Source organism: Limanda limanda, chromosome 2, assembly GCF_963576545.1.
Source record: "Limanda limanda chromosome 2, fLimLim1.1, whole genome shotgun sequence".
Lineage (NCBI taxonomy): Eukaryota > Metazoa > Chordata > Actinopteri > Pleuronectiformes > Pleuronectidae > Limanda > Limanda limanda.
Window position 1 is genome coordinate 19,101,599 of NC_083637.1, and position 19,872 is coordinate 19,121,470.

Sequence of the window (19,872 nt, forward strand, 5' to 3'; positions counted from 1 at the left end):
ATCAATTTAGCTTAATCCAAAGAGCGAGTTTCATGGGAGGTAATAGTTGCTGCTTGTTGCTTTTGATTATGTTGGATCTGTCTTCTTGCTCAATCTCCCATTCACTGCTCTACGTGAAATAATGATTCCCTACAACCTCGTTGCTGCAATAAATTGGTGTCTCTCCTCTCCATGGGGAGTTGTTTTGAAAATCCATTTTTATTCTAAAGAATGATCTCGCTTCGACTATCAACTATTATTCGACTTTATCCAGTTTGAAGGGCCTAAATGCAGCTGTAGAATAAAGGCATCTAGTTTCAGCAAGGAGTATTTAATTTGTTTGACAGGCCTACAGACTCTGGTTGGCAGGTTGGAGGGCAAGCAGGCAAACAAAGTCCAATACTCAAATGATCAGAAAGGAAAACACAAGGGAATCCCTGGGGGAGTAGAATTGAATCACTAGACTGGGTAGACGAACAGAAGTGAACAGATTACTTCAGAGGAGCAGTACAAGGCTAGACAGACTGAGACAAACTGGAACACAAGAAAAATAGAGAAGACAAACAGACGAGGACTCGAAGCACAGCGACCCGAATACACAAGGGAGGTACGGATAATTGGACACAAGTGAAACAAGGCAGTGCAGACGAGTACAAAAGAGGGAAACAAGAAGAAAATGGAAAGTAAAACAGGCAAAGGTCACAAGGTAAGCATCTACATAGGTCCAAAGTGTAAACACAGAGCTCAAAAAGTCCATAAGAGAAATTTTATAGTCCCTAATAAGCCGTTTTCAGATCCGAACTCTGGAGAATGTCCACAGAATTGAGTCCAGACTTTCTCCAGAGTTTGCCTGCGTGTCGGTGTCTTTTATTCAGAGACTCTCACATGGACATGTGCGTTCTATACAGCCCGGTCTCTGGAGTACAGTTCATGTTGGTAAGCAGATATAGTTGGAGATCATGACAGACATAAGAAAGCATACTCTAACTCCAACAGCTTGTTTGATATCTTTCTGATTTGAAAATTGAGTTTGAAGGGGTTTCATATGTCCAAGGTGTTTGAAAAGTTTCTCAACACATACTTCAGACGAGCGTTGATTGTCTCTTAACCAGTGGCTCAACTTTAAGGCCCCTGGACAACACTTTACCAGCTACTCTGACCTAAGCTCTATAATTGCTTGCATGTTCTCGGGCCTCTTACCAGCTCTGTACCCCTGTAATATTCAGAGTTTACCCAAACTAACAGTGCACCAGCTTTGAAACGGACGTGGACACAGAGGGGGAGACAGAGGTTTGGCAATAAACTAACACAATCAACTGATAACTCGTCAGCTCAATGCTTTATCTCAGGCAGTAAATGAATATCTTGTGTATCACTTTACTGCTGTGTCTCCTGTGGTGTATTGATGTGGCTGTGATTTTCCTATGCACCACTGACAGCAACCTGCATGGGCCACCTCTGGACCTGAAGTACAGAGTTATCAAAACAAAAGGCTTGAAAAATGGAAGTGTGCGATTTAATCAGGCAATGAGCCACATCAAAATGATTGAAAAACATAGTGTTTGTATCTGAGCCTTTGTGTGTGAATGTGTGTGTGGCAGCAAGTGAAGCTGTCAACAAACGCAAAGAGAAATCAGCTCAAGAGGAAGGAAGATCAGACGCATGTCCTCACCAAGGCTTATTAAGAGCAGGTCAGGTTCAACAACCAGCATCACTGTTCCAAACAGGCAGGTTTAGAATGAATAAATGTATCTAAATAAGATAAATTAGAGGAATAGTTCTAGAACAAAGGATAAAATCCAGGTTCTTCTTACTCCCCCACCAAGGCGAAAGCTGTTAGTGACAAAGCACCACCCTGTCATATCCCCCTCTCCTCGGTGGACTGTTGGGCCTCAAGCAGCCGTTTAACCCAGATTAGCCCCGTACTCTGATCTCCCGATAGATGTTCAGCTCAGCTACTCCTCCGCTTATCCCCTCTTCTTCCACTTTTTCTTTCCCCCTCCTCCCTGTGGGACCTCTTATCTGTGGGCAGAAACATGTTCACCGCTTCAAAGCCGGTGAGAGGTGAGAGGAAGAGGGGGAGACAGTAGATCAGGGCCACTAACATTTGTTTTTAATAATGGCCTTTACAAACAGACACACAACATTTACAGTACAATTTTATCCTCAGTGCCTCTAAACAAGGCTACAGAGATAAGTGCATGTTTTTCCGAGTCCCTCTTGCAGATAAACCTGTTTTTATAGCCAAGCTCTATCTCTGTCAATTTAAAAGCTCGTCTCTTGCAAGCTGCACTCAATGACAGAAATATCACCAGCAGTTTAAAACCATGGTCACCCTGTCTTGAATAAACCTTGAATGCTCGCAGAGGATTTTTTTCTGTATTAAAACTCCTGAAAATATACAAACATGAAAACGAGCACTGGAAGTCTGTGTTTCTATTTGCGTCAGTTGTTTGCAGCTAAATAAAACACTTGAGTACAGTTAAGATTACCTTGTTCATTCAAGGGGACAAGTGCCTGGCTGTAGAAAACATGGAATCTCATCCGAGCTTGTCCAGCTCAGCTACAATGAAGGGAAGGAATGGAGGACGTTTTCTTATAGCTGTCATCTTATCAGAATCAAAGGGTGTTTACACTAGTGTTCGACAAAAACAGGGAAGAAATCCATCAAAGATTTCCCACAATTTCTCCAGCGAGCTGCTTCAAGAGACCATTAAGCAGAATAGAATTTGAAAATACAAACCGATACAAATTGTTTGAAATATGAGACTTTAGACTTAACCTTTGTATATTTTGAAATATACTAGGGCTGGGCAACGATTAAAAGTTTTAATCGTGATTAATCGCATGATTTCCCTGATTAATCACGATAAATCGCATTTGTATACGCAAAATCCAATAATGAATTAAAAAGTAGTGTATAGCGCAATTTTATTTTCAATGTTCTGCCATATGAACGAAAGTGCCATAACATTTGTTGTGCAAACACTTTTAACATCAGCATTTAATACAGTATCAGTTAAATAAAATATTCAGTGTAAATCTCAACTTAACAATGTTATCAAAGCAAATACAAAATGAAAGCTCAATGCCACTGCCAGGGCATTAATGTTATCCTCTTCGTTATGAAAAATGTATACTCCTCCCTGCGTCTAACGTAGTCTGCCGAAGCCTCGCTCTGCTCGCTGTTTCGTTGAGTGATTTGCTGATATCAACTGTGTGTTTTGCATATAGGTGATATTTTAGACTGGAAGTACTCCAGTGATAAGAAAATTCACCTTGGCAGTGGCTACAAATAACTTTGGTTCTGTCGACTCTGCCGTCTGGAAGAACTTTAAAATGAAAATGGCCATGTAAAAGCTCCGTACCCTTATCCATGGTTGTTATCCGCCAATTATTTTCTTTTTTCCGGTTCCACAGCAGTCAGCAACAGACTTTCACAAAATAAAAGCCTGACTTTCACAATAAAACAATAAATAATCAACCTGAGTTAATGCGAGATAAAATAATTGTCTGAGTTAAATAAGTGATGAGTTAACTCGATTATAACGAGTTAACTTGCCCAGCCCTAAAATATACAAATATAAACAAAGACACACCCCATCCCCCAGATTCAGGCCACCAACTCCTACAGCATATTATTGTATAAAGGTCCTCAGTGTTAAATAGTTCAGGGTTAGGGTCAGGGTAAGAGGTTAGCCTTAACAATTGACTCTTTCACTCCATGGAATCAAGCAGTCAACAACTCCAAGTGTACAATGTCCAGGAATGTCTGAATTCAAACGAGAATTCAAAAGAGAGGGACTTGGGAGCTTTCCAACACTTGGCAACCAAAGTTTTTCTTGTGTAACATTAAATAGAAAAGCACAAATTCCTCAAGTCCTTCAGAATGAATGTAACAGGTTGAGCAAGCAGCTTGATTTGACCTTGTAGAGGTTAGAGGCGACCGACTTCCAAAATCCAACACTCCCAGAACATTTGAAAATACTACTAATTACATACAAGGGACGAATAGAGTCAGCTTGCTTTTACTGTTCTGTTCCACAGATAATTCCCTCAAATGATTTAATGTGTGGATCGGCCAGCATTTCAAACTTACACTAACTCAGTTCGGATGTATCTGATAGTGAATGTTCAGTTGCACTTCTACTCATCATTCGGCTGTGAAACCTATCAGGACTCTATCGCTCCCTCAGCCTGGGAACCTCAATGAGTCTTGTCATCTTCATATCAAAACTCCCACACTGCTCTTTGTAGACAATGCTGTTTATGTGTGTCGTTATTTTTTTGGGCTTCTTCTCCATGTTAGCTTTTGTTTTTCACTTTTTGACAACCCTTCATGTATGTAATATTATCTGTGGTATTGTGCTGCTGAACGTTGTTATTATTTTTTGTTTCCTGTCATCCATCACTGGATATGAAATATTATAAACCATGTTTTACATTATTAAGCATTTCTTTTCTGTTTCGGAACATGAACTAGTCTCTCATTTGAGAAAAATGCTCATCAATGCATTTCATATTTATGAGGACATGACATTGTAAATTTTAACGTTTCGACAAAGATATAGTTGTTCACAACATTGTTTGGGTCACATTCACTCTGTAGATTTACATAAGATGTTTCTCTATAAATCATGTTTAGGTGTTATATACTTTGAATGTTGATTATGGTTTGAGACTAATTGGTCCTGATATTTTTTGCACATCGTTTTCAACAGAAGCATTCAGCTTTAAAGAGGTTGTCCTGTGTCTTTACAGATGTCACATCCGAGTGATTGACACCTTTGGGACGGAGCCAGCGTACAATCATGAGGAGTATGCAACCCTGCACGGCTACAGGACCAACTGGGGTTACTGGAACCTAAACGCCAGGCAGTATATGACCATGTTCCGTAAGAAAACATTTACATCCTTAAATTGAATTCCTGGATTTTAGTTTTTATCTTAATTTAATGGGTTTTCATCCTTATATCCTACTTGTAAGCTTATTATGTTATATTCACATGTGTAAATCATAAAATATATTTGGTTTTGTATGTTTCAACCTTGAACTGGAAAATTCTCAGCACCAGCATTTTCTCTACACTGCTTCAAAACGAGTGAACACTCTGAACTGTCACCCACACACAACATCTGTTATCAGTGTTGACAGTCCCTCTGACTATGATAAAAAACATGACTCCAGTTTATTGTTTTTATGCGACTTTCTCTGACAGGTCTGGCTGCGTGTTTAGTTTGACGTAATGTGTTTAATGCAGCTATTTGCAGCAACACCCCAGCTTACCGTGCCCCTCCAAGCTGAATCTGTTCTCTTTCTTTTTTGCTTTTCTTTTTCTGTTTCACTCCGCTGTGCCACTTAACCCTCCGCTGCTCTCACGTTCGGCTCTCAGCAGTGTCATGTCCACTCAGCTATCGCTGGCTCTCAGCAGCAGGATCATTATAACATAAATGTGTGGCTAACTGTTTCACACCGTCCTAAGCTGGAGTGACTGACACAGCCTTTATCAGCTTCGTATGTGTGCGAGCGAGCAGCCTCCGTCATGAGAATGTACTCTGATGACCAATTATAATGGCTGTGACTGTGATGGTACAGTGAATAGATGGTTTAAAAAAGTCGTTTTCCATGAGTGAACAGCAGAAGTAGAAACATGTCGCAAAAAGAAATCATGAATATATCCACTTTTGTTTTTTATTAAGTAAACACTGCATCCCGACAGCAGCTGGCTTTATGACATAAATACTTAGGGAGGCAGTAATCACAGAGGCAAACAAGGATCTATGTGCTCTTTTTCTGTCTTTCTTCTCTGTGTCTCCCTCACTGTGCCCCCTCCCCTTATCCCTCTTTCTTTAATGCTCCTTTTACTACTATCCTGTCTTTCCCTTTTACTCTCACACACACACACATTCAGCCCACACACCAGACAACTCTTTCATGGGCTTCGTTTCCGAGGAGCTGAATGATACAGAGAAGAGGAGCATCCAGCAGAACAAAGTCAACAACATGGCCGTTGTGTATGGAAAAGAGGCCAGCATGTGGAAGGTACGGACAACAAATAGCACACACCCAAAATGTACCAATGTTTTTGTTGCTGCCTTAGATCCTGAAGTTGTATGAAGTTGTTTTTTAGCAAAGGCTGTTAGTTCCCATAAAGACAAAAACAAACTGAATATATGCAGTATATTTATATTCTCAAACATGTATGTTCACAATGCATATATGACTGTATACAGTGCAGAACCCTGATACTTACCTTCGCATGTTTTATGCACACACAGAGTCATACATACATAACATGTATGTATGACATGTATGTATGATTACACATATACATGATTGGTTTCACTTTATGCTGCACTGTTATAATCAAACGGGATGAGTCCTCTGCGAGTGCTGACGCACACAGATTCCCAATCACCTGCACACTCACGCACTGCAAGTCCAGCCATGTACTGTAGTGTTAACAGAAAAATCCATCATTTTGCACAGCGTGCTGTGTGTACCATTAAATTTCAGCTTTATGTGGCTTCATATACACAATTTACACACTTTTGATTTACAGGCAATGTTCATGTGGAAGCGTTGCCTGCTTCCCTCAGCATGGTGTAGAAGGGCACAGTGGTGACTCCATTGTTAAAACGGTTACAAAGAAGTTGTCTGCCTGTACAATTACCTGCATTTCTTTATATGTGTGCCTTGTGGAAAAATGTAGATGAGCGAGAGTGTGAAAGCAACGTAATCTGCAAACGGCTGGTGAAACGGCAGAACAAGTAGAATGCGTTTCCTCATCAATTGTATTGTTGTCGTACCAGACAATGCACATTTATATCTGATTATGTTTTCTTCTTTCGCTCTCTCTTTCTGTTGTGCACCATTGTATCTGGCTGAATGCTCATTAGCTTCAGGTAAGAGCCTTTTAATTTCTATAAAAAAAACTGTTACTATATGTCCATGTCACAGCCAATGCTATTGCAAAAAAAGGCACAACATACTGCTAAGATGTTCATAAATACACAAGACATCTACACAATTCCTATTACGTCTCATTTGAGTAAAGTGATTTATGAGAAACTACTTGTGACAGTGTACATTCAGCTGCAGCACTGTCATCAGTCTTCAGAGCTCGATGCATAACAGTGATTATCTTTTTATCCTCCCACATGTCGGAGAGCACAAAGACTGGTCAGGCAGCCAGTCATTTGAAGAATGTGTGTTTTGTCTGGTAAACCGAAGATTTTTGGTCTTTAAAAATTAAACTTTTGACATCATGACGTGGTTAACGTGGCCAACGCAGTTAATGGAAGCTGCTGGTCTTCTAAAGTGACTCCCTCCTCATTCACAGCAGTAATTTCATCATCAACGATGAGTTGTAAATTGAGGCTGAACCGTATAAGCATCTTGAATGAGTGTTAACTTTATTGGATTCAGGAAAGTTTATACTTCAGCTAGCACAGCCAATGTTACCTATGACATTTTAACATTTGTTAAACTCTGTGTTAAATGCCGTCTTTTCCTTGTTGTGAATTAAAAACACAACACAAAGATACAAAAAAGTTTTAGTAAGCATCTGTAATAATAATGCAGCATAACATGCCTACTACATGGATAATACACTGGTAAAGATGCCGATTACCTTTATATTAAATCAAGCTTCAGCCTTTAACGTGATATCTTGACTGCATCCGTCAAATGCATATTCAAGACTTTTAAGAGAGTTCTTTCGTAATAGAATTGCTTAGAAATATAAAAAAGCCATTCAGCCAGTTTGCCCAGGTTTAGTAGTTAAAATGCAGTTTGGTTAGCAGGGATTTGCAGGCATCAAAATGATCATCTCAAAATTAGACTCCTGTCTTTGCTGATCACAGACCTGCCTCTGTTTTTCATTGTAATCAATGTCGGTGATATGTGATGACAGGAAACTTGGAGGATGAGGCTTAGTGTTTAATTCTCCCTTTATGTTGATTGGAATCTTCTAACATACAAAGCAAACTGGACTGCACTTGTTAATGCCCTGAAATCCCATTTTCTTAAATCCAAATAAAATGAGGTTAGCTATAAAAACCAGCAGAGCAGCACATACTCATTACCATTCCTAATCCGGTGCGTGCTGGGAGAGTTGGACACACACACACACACACACACACACACACACACACACACACACACACACACACACACAACAGCTGCGAGAGCCGGCTATAGAATCTACACACTTCCAAGCATGTTTCCCCGTCTGCTAATTCATGTTGTCTGCTGCACTTAGCGCTTGAGCTAATCTCCTAATTGGCTGGGAAAATCCTCACAGAGGAAGCTATCGATCGCCACAGCCTCCTATTATGGCTGCGGGGGTTCCACCACTGAGCAGGGATACAGTAAGCTGCTTAACACCGGACAGCCAGTCAATAGTCTGGCCCAGGGTTATGCTCCATTCACATGATTCAATTTTGCTTCTTAGCTCGTGCAGGTGGTTGTTTTTTTCGTTCTCCCAAAGCCGTAAGCTTGACCTTGACTTTTCAAAGTGTGGCTTTCTCACACATAAATATATAATGCTAATATTGTTTGGAAAAATAAGCAGAGACAATTCGGTAAAAGAGATTTAGCTACATGGTGAATGATGCACAATAATAATGACTACTTACATCTTTCCCTTTTAACTAGTTTAAATTGCATTATGTATTGTTTTTTTCTTTCGGTAAACACTAACTGATTTAATCGTGTTATTCTTTTGCCAACCTACTTTTAAATGGGATTCTGCATCTCGGGGCTGTTTTTCATCCTTCAGGGCAAAGAAGTCTCCCGTTAGGTAGCAATGTAAGGTGTACAAGTATCCAATCGAAACCAAAAGGTGTCTTATGAATAAAATAAACGGTGAGAAAACAGGGTTGTGTATGCAGAGTGGTTCACATGCCAGTTTCTCCTTTTTATAATAAACTAAGCCGGATCTACACACTTATCACAGGTTCGTCCTTGTTTTTATATTGCAAATTACAGAATAACAGACATGTTCATACCAGTGACATCCTCTTAGATGTGACACACACACACACAAACACACACACACACTGACACCAGAAGCTGACAGCCGCACATTCAGACAGCTGACAGCTCAGATCAGAGACAAAACAAACAGAGAAACACTGTTTGTACTCTGGAGTCTTTAAACATATTCCTCTCTCTGCTGTTCTTTCTCCATGAACAATGAACACTCCTCTTCACCTCTTAACCGTCGTCTCACCAACCCATCGTTTTCTCCTCCCCTCTCAGCAGGGCAAGGAGGGTTTCCTGCAGATTCTCCACATGTACATGGAGGTCCACGGCACAGTGTACTATGAGACTCAGAGACCTCCGGAGGTTCCAGCCTTTGTGAAGAACCACGGCCTGCTGCCCCAGCATGAACTGCAGCAACTACTGCGCAAGGCCAAGGCAAGAGGCTTTTTGAAAATATTACCTGCACACATACTTTAACTGTTGCTGTGTGAGTGCAAACAGACACTTCATCTGCAGTTTCTACTCTGTCTTTGTCACAGGCCTGCACTCTTATATTTCAAACCTGGATTTATAGGTTTATCATTACAATAATTTCTATAAAACATGTTATATATGTTATAAAATTATAAAATTGCATTTCTGATTTTGTTTTCTAGCTCTTTATTGGCTTTGGTTTCCCCTACGAAGGTCCCGCCCCTCTTGAAGCAATAGCCAATGGCTGTATTTTCCTCCAACCCAAGTTCCACCCGCCTCACAGCTCGCTCAATCACGAGTTTTTCAGAGGCAAACCCACTTCAAGAGAGGTAAGATCACCATCAGTCGCAGATTAGAATATTTAAGCCATGCTGCCAGGTAACTATATTCATTGGGAGATCCTTTAAAAAAAACTATTATGAATTCTCTCTAATGTAATATGTAATAACTGTATAATGTTAGAAATGGACGTCCATTTTAAAAGTGTTCAAAATTTCAAATATTGCGGTTAACATATTCAAAAGTTTTCCATGGGAGGGTGCACTGACCCTGAGAAGGCGCCTTAACTAACGTTAGCATACACTGTAGGTGCACCTTGTATTTGAAAAGAAGCTGCAACATGGTGTCCTTCATACATCACCACTTATGTTCCTTCTAATGATTGTGAACACAACTTTGGTTAATTTCCAGTAAGACATTATTTTGGGTGGGTTCATTGTTAACATCCCTGACATCCTTTGAAATCCTAGAAATTGTAGATATCTGAGCTCTGTGCCAAACTTATCACATTTAAGAAATGTGGAAGTTATAACTGTGAAATGTTTTTGTGAGATGTCAAATGAGCATGGTGTGTGTCTGTAACAATCAAACTGACTGTAGCCTGGCATGTCTGTTCTGAAGGTGTCGTCCCAACACCCCTATGCAGAGCAGTACATTGGCAAACCTCATGTCATGACAGTGGACTACAACAACTCCCTGGAGTTTGACTCGGCCATCAGGGAAATCATGAGGACCAAGGTACTGTCACCCTCTAAGCACTGTAACTTCCACAGATACAGGGACTTGTAAATTGAATAATTAATTGTGTTAAAGTATGGAAAGTGTTTCAGTTTAAATATTGATTCAGTTTAAATTATTTATCAGCAAGAAATGTGTTTAATGTATAAACATAATTGTTTTAATGTTCAGTGCCACTGTACATTCAACGATCTAGTATGTTAATATGAGGGAACAAATATAACAAGTCACTTGGCTCAGGTCTGTAAAAGAAAGTCATTATAACTTATATTAATAATAGTTTTGTATGGCTTGTGATTATAAATGTCTCTATACTTTTACTCAGTGAGGTTAGTTTTATACATGACCTTTTCCATTAAGAAGCTGTGATGAAGATTAAAGAGCTTAAACTGCTGCAGCTTTGCCACCGTGGAGTTTTCCAGAGAAGGTTTTCCAGCATGTAGGAAGCAGCCTGATATCACAGAGTGCTGAACTGTTCCACACAGGAAATGTGGACAATTGAATAATTTGAGGATGCTTGGAACTGTCATGAGTGGGAGAGAGGCTAATTGTGAAGTCAACCACACAGATTGGATATTTATGGAAAGAACAAAAGAGTCACACATGTACATTAACCTTTCACATGTCTTCATATGTGCATGTTTACGTACATGTATGTAGCACAAATAAGTGCATGAAACTGACACTTTCTATTAATGGTTAATAAGCAGTATATTACTCTTGTGCACATGCATTAAATGTCTGGAGAACATGAGCAGGAGGTACGTGGGAGTCCAGCAGATAATTATTTTCATATTTCACAAAGTTACAGTACAGCTGAAGAAACTGTGATGTTGTTGCCAAATGTCGTCACAGGAGTTTCGGCTCTGGCATTATTTATTTCCACTTCTGCCATAGAGCCAATTCCAGGTTGTATCACAGATCCAACAGAGAACTGATTTCAAATGCATAAAGGGCACTGAGGGATCATTTACAGCAGGTGGACAGGAATGCATGTGTGTGTGCGATCGTGCGTACATGTGTGTGCGTGTGTGCACGTCGTCATCTCCTCGTCTTGTCTGTGTTGTCAGAGAAGCTGCAGCTCAGCAGCACCGGCTGACTGCTCTGTCTCCGTCTGCACTGTCAGACCACTGAGAGCCAGCTGATAGACCACTTCACCCTTCGCTGGAGGCACAATGCCCCAGCGCAAACACACACACACACACAAAAACACACACACACAGAGTCAGATAAAATTCTACTGCTGGTACCTTTTCAAACCCAAACACACAAACACCTAACCACAATTGGATCATAGAGTCAGCAACACTGAAATTGCAGAGGTCAGGTGGATCAGCGCTGAGAGCCTTACCTGCACATTACAGCCATTAACTACAACACAAACACACACACACACACACACACACACACACACACACACACACACAGACACAGACACACACACACACACGCACACACACACACACACAAACACACTTTGTGTGAGGCTCATGTTCATTCTTGCAGGACGAAGCAATCGCTGGCAGACAAGCTCATGTTCCAATAAATCCTTTCTCCATAGCTTTCTTTCTTTTTTCTTTCTTTATGACTCATCCTTTGTTTTGTTATTCCCCTAACGTCCTCTGCTCCCCCTTTTTATATCTGTAGCTTTCAGTGTCTTTCCTTTCTGACCTGGTGCTTGCAGGTAACGACCTCTGTGCAGATTATGTTTACATTTATTTATGCTTTTTGCTTTAAAAAAAAAGAATTAGCAACATGTGAAAAAGTTGTATACCTAAATGTGAGGTCAATTCTTGTGGTTTCAACTACATACACATTATTAAAAAGCTGTTCATCATCTGCTGATCATCATTGATGATGACGGACAGGTGTGAGATCAATGAGACAATGAGAGAGGTGAGGAGTGGCTGAGTGAATCAATGTGTTGCACATAGCTCTACAATGAAGTACGATTTTATCTATTTGAAAAATTTAAAACAAATTGAAAATTATGTGGTGGGGCAATATTGTTGATAATGAGGTGGTGGCCACAAATTGAGCTCAGCATACGTGGAGTCAGTATGACGATTTCTATGTCCCATTCAATCTCAATTCTCTCCCACTCTCCCTGCCTTCTTATAAGCTGCCTGTTGGATCACCCTTCTCCTGCCCAGTCACACCCAGTCTCCATTTCCAGGGTTCACTCATTCATTCAGATTCACAATTCTCTAGATAGCATCAACCACCTCTAGTGTGTTTGCCCCTTTCAAACCTTTCAAACACGGCGTCTAAATGGACTCTGGCGTTCTTCTCTTATTGTGCAAGGCAATGAATTGTGTCCATTTTTCAACCGGGTCTGAACCGGATCTATGTCGATAAAAGTGAAGAACAGAAAGAAAGGGGAAGAAAACCCCCGTTCCTTCCTGTGGATTGTTATTGCAGGGAGCTTGTTTGTGTGTCACTCCTGTTCACATGTTTACTTTCTGCTCCACTTTACAAAGTAGATTAACATAAGGCTTTGATCAGATTTGCAGTGTGCAGAACTTTTTAAATTGCATCATCCCTGCACACTTGCTTCCCAGTGGTTTTTCGTTTGAAATGGGCCAAGTCTGATTTCACATGTGGGTGAACATTAGACTGCTTTGATTTCAGATTGCGAGTGCAATTTACCGAGTTGTGTATCACTTACAAAGGCAGCCTGCCTGTAGAAAGAAGTTGCAGAGGGCCCCTACGCCTTTTGTCACTTCAAACCCTGCTCATTCAAAACCCAAAATATAAAGCCATTTATTAAATCAGCTTATCAATTTACATCAAGTTCTACTATGCAATCATTTTACATTCATCCAGTTATGTCGCAGTTCGTTGGCACATATTGAGCACATCAGTATTAGCTAGAAACGCAAGAGAATATTATAATGTTTCCAGCTCGTCTCTAATTAGGGCCAATCAAAAGTGTGCTTTACTCACAAGAGCTGCACATCACAGCAGGGTATGATCTATTGGTATGCAAATAAAGTCTAATGAGTTTCCAACCAGTGACATGCAGTGATTAGGCCGCGTGGAAATCTGACAATAGAAACCTTTCCTCTGCTAAAATTAACGGGGAGGAGAGACAGTTTATTGCAATTAGGGTGAACAATGGAGGAGAGCAAAACCGCACGCAGCAGTACACTCCAAATATGGAAGCAATAACAAGGACTGTGTGTGTCTGTGTGTGTGTCGTTTTCAGGTCGAGCCGTATCTGCCTTATGAGTACACCTGCGAGGGGATGCTGGAGAGAGTACATGCCTACATACAGCATCAGGTGAGGTCCAGTCCATGTCCACACTAAAGTGATTGCAGTGAACGCTATTGAATGAATGTGCTGGTGTATGTCGATGTGGACTCGTAGAATTGTCTGTTTAACTGGTTGTGTGATAGAGACGTTGATGGTGTTGTGTGTAAATGAATGTTTTTGAATTTGGTTGCGATTAAGTGTGTACCTGCCCATGGACTTCAGATGGAAATAGTCTCTTCTCCTTTTGAGATGAATGTTCTCGTGCATTGCCCTTGTTTAATACAATTTAATACAATATAAAAACTCACCCGCATGCACGGATTTGCTCCTATAGTCACCACACTTCCTCCTCAATCATACATAAACTCTTTCTGCAGCCGTCAAACTCCCCACTCTGCTCAATATTTCATCACTGTGTGCATTCAACAGCCTGTGTGCGTGTGCGTGTGTACTCCATGTATGTAGACTTGTGATTAATCTACACGCTAACTCTCATTACGAACCACATCTCTGCCCTGCGGCTCTAAAGCAGACGGCCTTCTGACACTAATGAGGAGGGATGAAGAAGGACAGAGTGTGAGGATGATAGCGATGGAGGGGTTGCATGAAAGAAAGACTGTTTTTTTTAAAAGCTAGATGTCAGACAAACTGCACAGCGTCTTTCAGCAACCTTTGTCGGCTCCATGGCCGCCAGCTGGTTTGGACACAGACACAAACAAACGGTCCTGTTAACCAAGACTTTACATAGAAACAGGTGCTTGCTGCCGAGGTTGAGACGCCTCACACAAGTGTGTTCATGGAAAAATCAAAAGCCACACAACAGAAATACAAGCACAAGGGAAATGAAAAACAGATGCTGAAAATGAAACATGCAGAATTATTTTGTGAAAAACTGGTGAAGCCCCATTTAAAATGTGATTCTTGTGTAATGGAGGTGTTATATGGTACAGGTGATTTGAGCAGCCAAAGGTTAAGAACGCACCAAATCCCATCCTATTTTATGTGGAGACTGGTTTGTCCAGGTTTACATAAATTACAGCTCAGCCTACATCCTTGACTTGACCACAATAAGTAACTGCTGTTGTTGTCATCATCTGTTGTGGTTATGTTCCTGTTCATTGGTATGTTTGGGCATTTGCATTCATGTTTTCCATTAATTCCCTTCTGTGAGACGTCTCAGCATCAGTATCTTAGGCCTGGTGAACCTTTTCGTTTCACTGTGTCAGCGCATATGCATTAGTAATACTAATGATAGTGACAGTTGGCTGAGATATCGGCTTGTTTTTGTCTTACACCTGTATTTGAATTGGATTAAAATACGTTTGTATTTTTTGCATTCAGTCCTGTATAACAGATTAGACACGTAGGCAGCAGCAGCACAGAGCGGAAGGGCAGCGATATCGACTTTAGAGTTAATAAAGGTTGAACTATTTTCAATTTGCCACCATGGCACGCTGCCATGTTACCCTGGCAAACGCAGGAATCAAACCAAGTGAAGGACAAAGTGTTAATGTTGTCTACACCAGTCATTCAGATCATCATCAGTCTGGGTTTTTTTACTCAGGAGTCAGGCTGAGCTGTCAATCATGAGATTACACCTGGTTTAAACACCATCCAATAACTACTTCAAACCAAAGCTACTGGGAAAAATAGATTTATTTTCGGGGTCTTTCCACTTTCCACACGCAAATATCTGTACTTTCTAATCCACTACTGTGTTGTGTAACATATTCATATTGTTATTCTATATTCTTAATAGTAATCAGTAACGAGAGGGGGTAGTTATTTTTTGGAATATTTAAAAGCAAAGACTGTCATACCTTTTCTTTTGTACATTTTCATCTATTTATTTCTACTCTTACTTAAGTAAAATGTTTGAGTACTTCCTCCACCGCGGGGTACACACTGTTAGTGGTGTTGGATATGACCAGGACTGCATGTCACTGGGCAGCAGACACAGGGGTGAAGCTTGCTCTTTGAAAGAAGCAACAGTTGATATGCTGTCCACTGAGCTGCATCATCATTCTGCCTAAAAACACAGTCAAATCAGCCTTAGTCCAACAGTAGCAGCACTAAACCATAACTGCTCAAACTAATTCTTCTAATCTGTCCCCTGCAGGACTTCTGTGCCCCAGAGCCTCCTTTCACTCCAGCCAACCTCTCCAAACAGGGGTCTGCAGGTGGCAGCAGGACAGCAGGACCTCTGTTCGTGCCCGTGCCCAATTCCACCGCCCTCGGCTGGTCATCCGGTGTGACGGCTCCGCCTGCCTGGCCTCCTCTCAGGTCCCTCAGGCTGCTCGCATCTCAAGAGGGCCAGTCCTGCGTGGAGGCATGCCAGTCAGCTGGGTTCATCTGTGAGCCCGCTCACTTCCGCTTCATCAACAACAAGGAGGCGCTGCATGGGTACGTCCAGAAGGAACTCACCGTCTGACAACCAAACCGAAACATATCGATCCAAACTGAAAAACAACAATGGTGACGTCTACCTGTTGATACTTTTCTTGACGCCATTTGAATTTTGTCTTTCCCACAACAATTATAGTTATAGTGTGATATCTCATCATACATTCTCAACTTTGACTGCATTAAATAGAAAGAGAATCTTCAGCAAATAAATAATAAGCTCTATAAATTCATATAAAATTGTCTTGTAATATCATCTGAACCTACAGTGTCCAGATACAGGGGCTTCTGAGGCGAAATGAGACGCTCTGGTCTACGAACCATTTACTACTTGCGTCACCAGCGTGTTCTGCCCTTTCTCTTGCATCACTTTGAGTAGCTGCACTCACTCCACTGCCATCAAGGCTAGCTTGAATTACCTTCATCACCTGCACACAATGAATCATGGGATAGATTGGCTCACCCGTTGGATTAAAGGAGCTATGGAAGAGAGACAGCCGGGTCTGTGGAACACAGTCGCTTTACAAATTCATCCTCTGAGGGAGCCGGGCCCTGAATTGAAGATGAAACAAAACAATGTGCTACCTATTAAGCAGCATGATTACAAGGCGTGTAAAATGGCCGTGTGTAAAAACTGATTGAAAAGGGCTGAACAATTAGATCCTACATATGAACTCTAGATGAATACGGATGAGGCAGATTCTGACCATGTATTGATCAGAATCAGAATTCTTTTAATTGCCAAGTATATTTGCACATACAGGAAATTGCCTTGGTGTGGTTGGTGCACATAAATAAAAATCAGACATTAAACAACAATATATATATATATATATATATAAAACAATATAAAACAAAACAATATATACAGTGAGAGAGTTATGGGCAGGTACAGTGCTAAGGTGCAGAGATTTTCTGGAATAGGCGGTGACCGTTAATATTCATTAACAAAGAAAACAGCTGTGTGTGTGTGTTGTTGTGTGTAAAAGTAACTCTGGTGACTTGTCAACTGAGGTTAAACTAAGTTAACCTCTTAGTAAACTGAACAGTTGCATATATTGGAAATATTTGAAATTGCCACTGTACATAAAAACAAAACAACAACATATACAGTAATAACAACAATATATACAGTAAGAATTGAGTCACCTGCCCCCAGTTGCAGGCAGGTGAACCAGAAACTTAAGTATCTGACATTAAACTTTTCAGAATTCTTAAGCAGAGAGCGTGCTGGTGTATGAGTCGCTTCCTCCTGACTGTTTTCAGCTCCTGCTCTTCTTCCTGTCTGGTTTACAGTGTCTCTCTCCTTTTCACCTCTGTTTCTCCTCCTTGTAGCTCACGTCTGTTCTCTGACACCAGTTCTCTTGCCAACAATCACATCTCATTCCTGCATTTTTTCCAACTTTTCTTGTCACTTCTCCACTAAATTCCTTTCCTCTCTTTTAAATTTGGCATCTGTCGTGCGTTGTAAGCAATGAAACCTCTCTCTTCCCGCGTCTCTCTACTCTGTTTATTTTTAGCTTATGCAAAATAAAGATGACTTTCATTACTTTTTGCTTTCTAAACACGATGAAGACATTTTCTCTGTGATTAAACCTAGTGAATTGTTTGTATTCATACCTCTGCCTCTCTGCTCAGGTTGGAGGTGCAGTGCGATGTGGTCGACACGGAGATCAACCACATCCTTCCCGCCTTCTCCGTGATGCGGAAGGAGTGTGGCCTCCAGCGGGATCCCCTCCTCTTCAGCTGTGCAGGTCACTCCCCCAAATACAAACGACTTTGCCCCTGCAGAGACTTCCGCCATGGGCAGGTGGCGCTGTGCAGAGACTGTCTCTAATGACAGGGCATGTGAGGGGCAGACATAAGAATCAGACAGATAGGCGGGGCACAGGACACTGCCAGGCAGCCACAGCCAGAGCAGGTGAGAGACGTGAGCTGATGGTGCAGTGACGCAGCATCCCCACTGAAACTGTAGGAGGACGAGGAACAGGCATGCAATGTTTTACAGTCGGCCTGGATAGGTGCCGGTTTGATTGTAGTTGTTAAAGCAGTTGTTCTACTGTAACAGGCTGGAGACGTATAGAAGCGAGGCTTCTTAGGACAGGGTAGCATGATACCAGGTGTCAGTACAACAGGGAAGTTTACTTCACTGGAGAGTGAAGGCTGGGTTAAATGTCTCCAAGCCAACCAACGTTTACAACCACCTTCCGACTGCAGAATAACAGTTCCTTCAAGATGTGAGACACAACTTTTCATTTTCTGAACTGAAATAAGGGGTTTAAGTTGGAAAATGTACAACTTACATGACTGCAGAGAAACTCGGTATCAGTACCGCAGTTTCAAATCCATGACAGAGTCCTCAAATATCGCAACTCGGAGAAGGCAACCTCGGGTCAATATCCAATCTCCTCTCGGCACTCGGACAAAGGATGATGGACAGCTGGTTATCTCCCTGACTCTTCCCTCCCTCCTCCATTGACGGATGGAGTCGTTTATCAGACTGAACCGCAAGACTGAGGCAACGTTGGTCAATGCAATCATCTCTGGTCACAAAAACAGAGAGACGCAAGACAGAGGACAAAGATAAAGGGTACAAGATTATTTTTCAATAAATAAGCCTTCAGAGCTCTCCGATGGATTTTTGAAGACTCCTGCCGGGCTTCATGTTGGAAAACAAAAATCATAAAATAAAAAAATCTGAACAGATGACAAGTGTTGAGGTGGGTTTTATATTGTATCTGCTCTGCACTGTGTTCTTTCCGTTGGAAAGTTACCAGCTACTCTATCAATCACATTTCTATTAATTGAATCCGCGTGCAGGAGGCAACGTCTGATCTTTTTCACATTAAGTTTTCAGCCAGCACAGGTCAAAGCTGTCAATTTGAAAGTGACAGAGAGAGGAGGAAGAAATCAGATTTTGGAAACTGAGCGTCCCAGTATTTTGCTCATAGTGAACAATTTGCTTTTTCATTCCGAAAGAAGAAAAATTCACGTCCTTGTTCTCGAGGTCGTCAACACTGGAAATCAGTGAAGCTGGAAAGTTTCACCACACATTCACATAGCAACTGTTGGAATAATGCAATAATGTGAACATTTTTACTTATTTAGCTGCTGTATTGTTGAAAAAAAATCATTGCAAGTCATTTGCATGGGAGTCAAGGTTTTAAATATCATTTGGTATTATTTATTATCTGAAAAACTTTGAGTTAAAAGTTAAAATCCTTGGCTGGAATCCAGATAACCATGGTAACAGCAGTTTATGTCTCGTTGAGTAGCGTTCTGTCTGAAATAATAAAACCATCAGTTTGATGTGCAGCCAAACATATTTGCAATGTTTAATAACTGACCTTTATTCATTAGGTCATGAACAACAATGTGATCTTATTTCCTGCTGCACACGTCGTGAGCAGGGCCGGGTCTAGACAGGCATGTATGCGGGGGCAGCCACAAATCTTGAGGGGGCATTGTGCTTTATTATATTATTATTATTATAAATTGGGATTCAGTTTGAGGGGGCACAACATTTATTTGAGGGGGCCAGGCCCCCTCTTGCCCCTGCCTAGACCCGGCCCTGGTCGTGAGTAGTTTTGCGCTCATCAGCGGAGCATCTACATCTTGTGCCATTGCTCCATGTTATGGAACTGACCTGCTGTCAAAACTGCAGAAGTTCTGTACACTTGTTTTTAAGAATTGGCACTTCCTGTTACTGCTTCACAATAAAAGCTACTTTCTGTTTTACCCTTTGAATGCTTTT

General features: G+C 41.2%; 1 protein-coding gene across 1 annotated transcript in view; it reads left to right on the forward strand.

The window, feature by feature from the left end:
- The window catches only part of LOC133024357 (alpha-1,6-mannosylglycoprotein 6-beta-N-acetylglucosaminyltransferase B-like), a 113,055-nt gene extending 94,231 nt beyond the window's left edge, over positions 1–18,824 (forward strand). The window contains exons 10-17 of the mRNA XM_061091431.1: positions 4,741–4,874; positions 5,892–6,022; positions 9,248–9,403; positions 9,625–9,771; positions 10,343–10,459; positions 13,668–13,742; positions 15,835–16,118; positions 17,757–18,824. Of these exons, the coding sequence (XP_060947414.1) occupies positions 4,741–4,874; positions 5,892–6,022; positions 9,248–9,403; positions 9,625–9,771; positions 10,343–10,459; positions 13,668–13,742; positions 15,835–16,118; positions 17,757–17,955 (1,243 nt within the window). The 3' untranslated portion in view covers positions 17,956–18,824. The remainder of the gene's footprint in view (positions 1–4,740; positions 4,875–5,891; positions 6,023–9,247; positions 9,404–9,624; positions 9,772–10,342; positions 10,460–13,667; positions 13,743–15,834; positions 16,119–17,756) is intronic.
- The last annotated feature ends 1,048 nt before the right edge of the window (positions 18,825–19,872 follow it).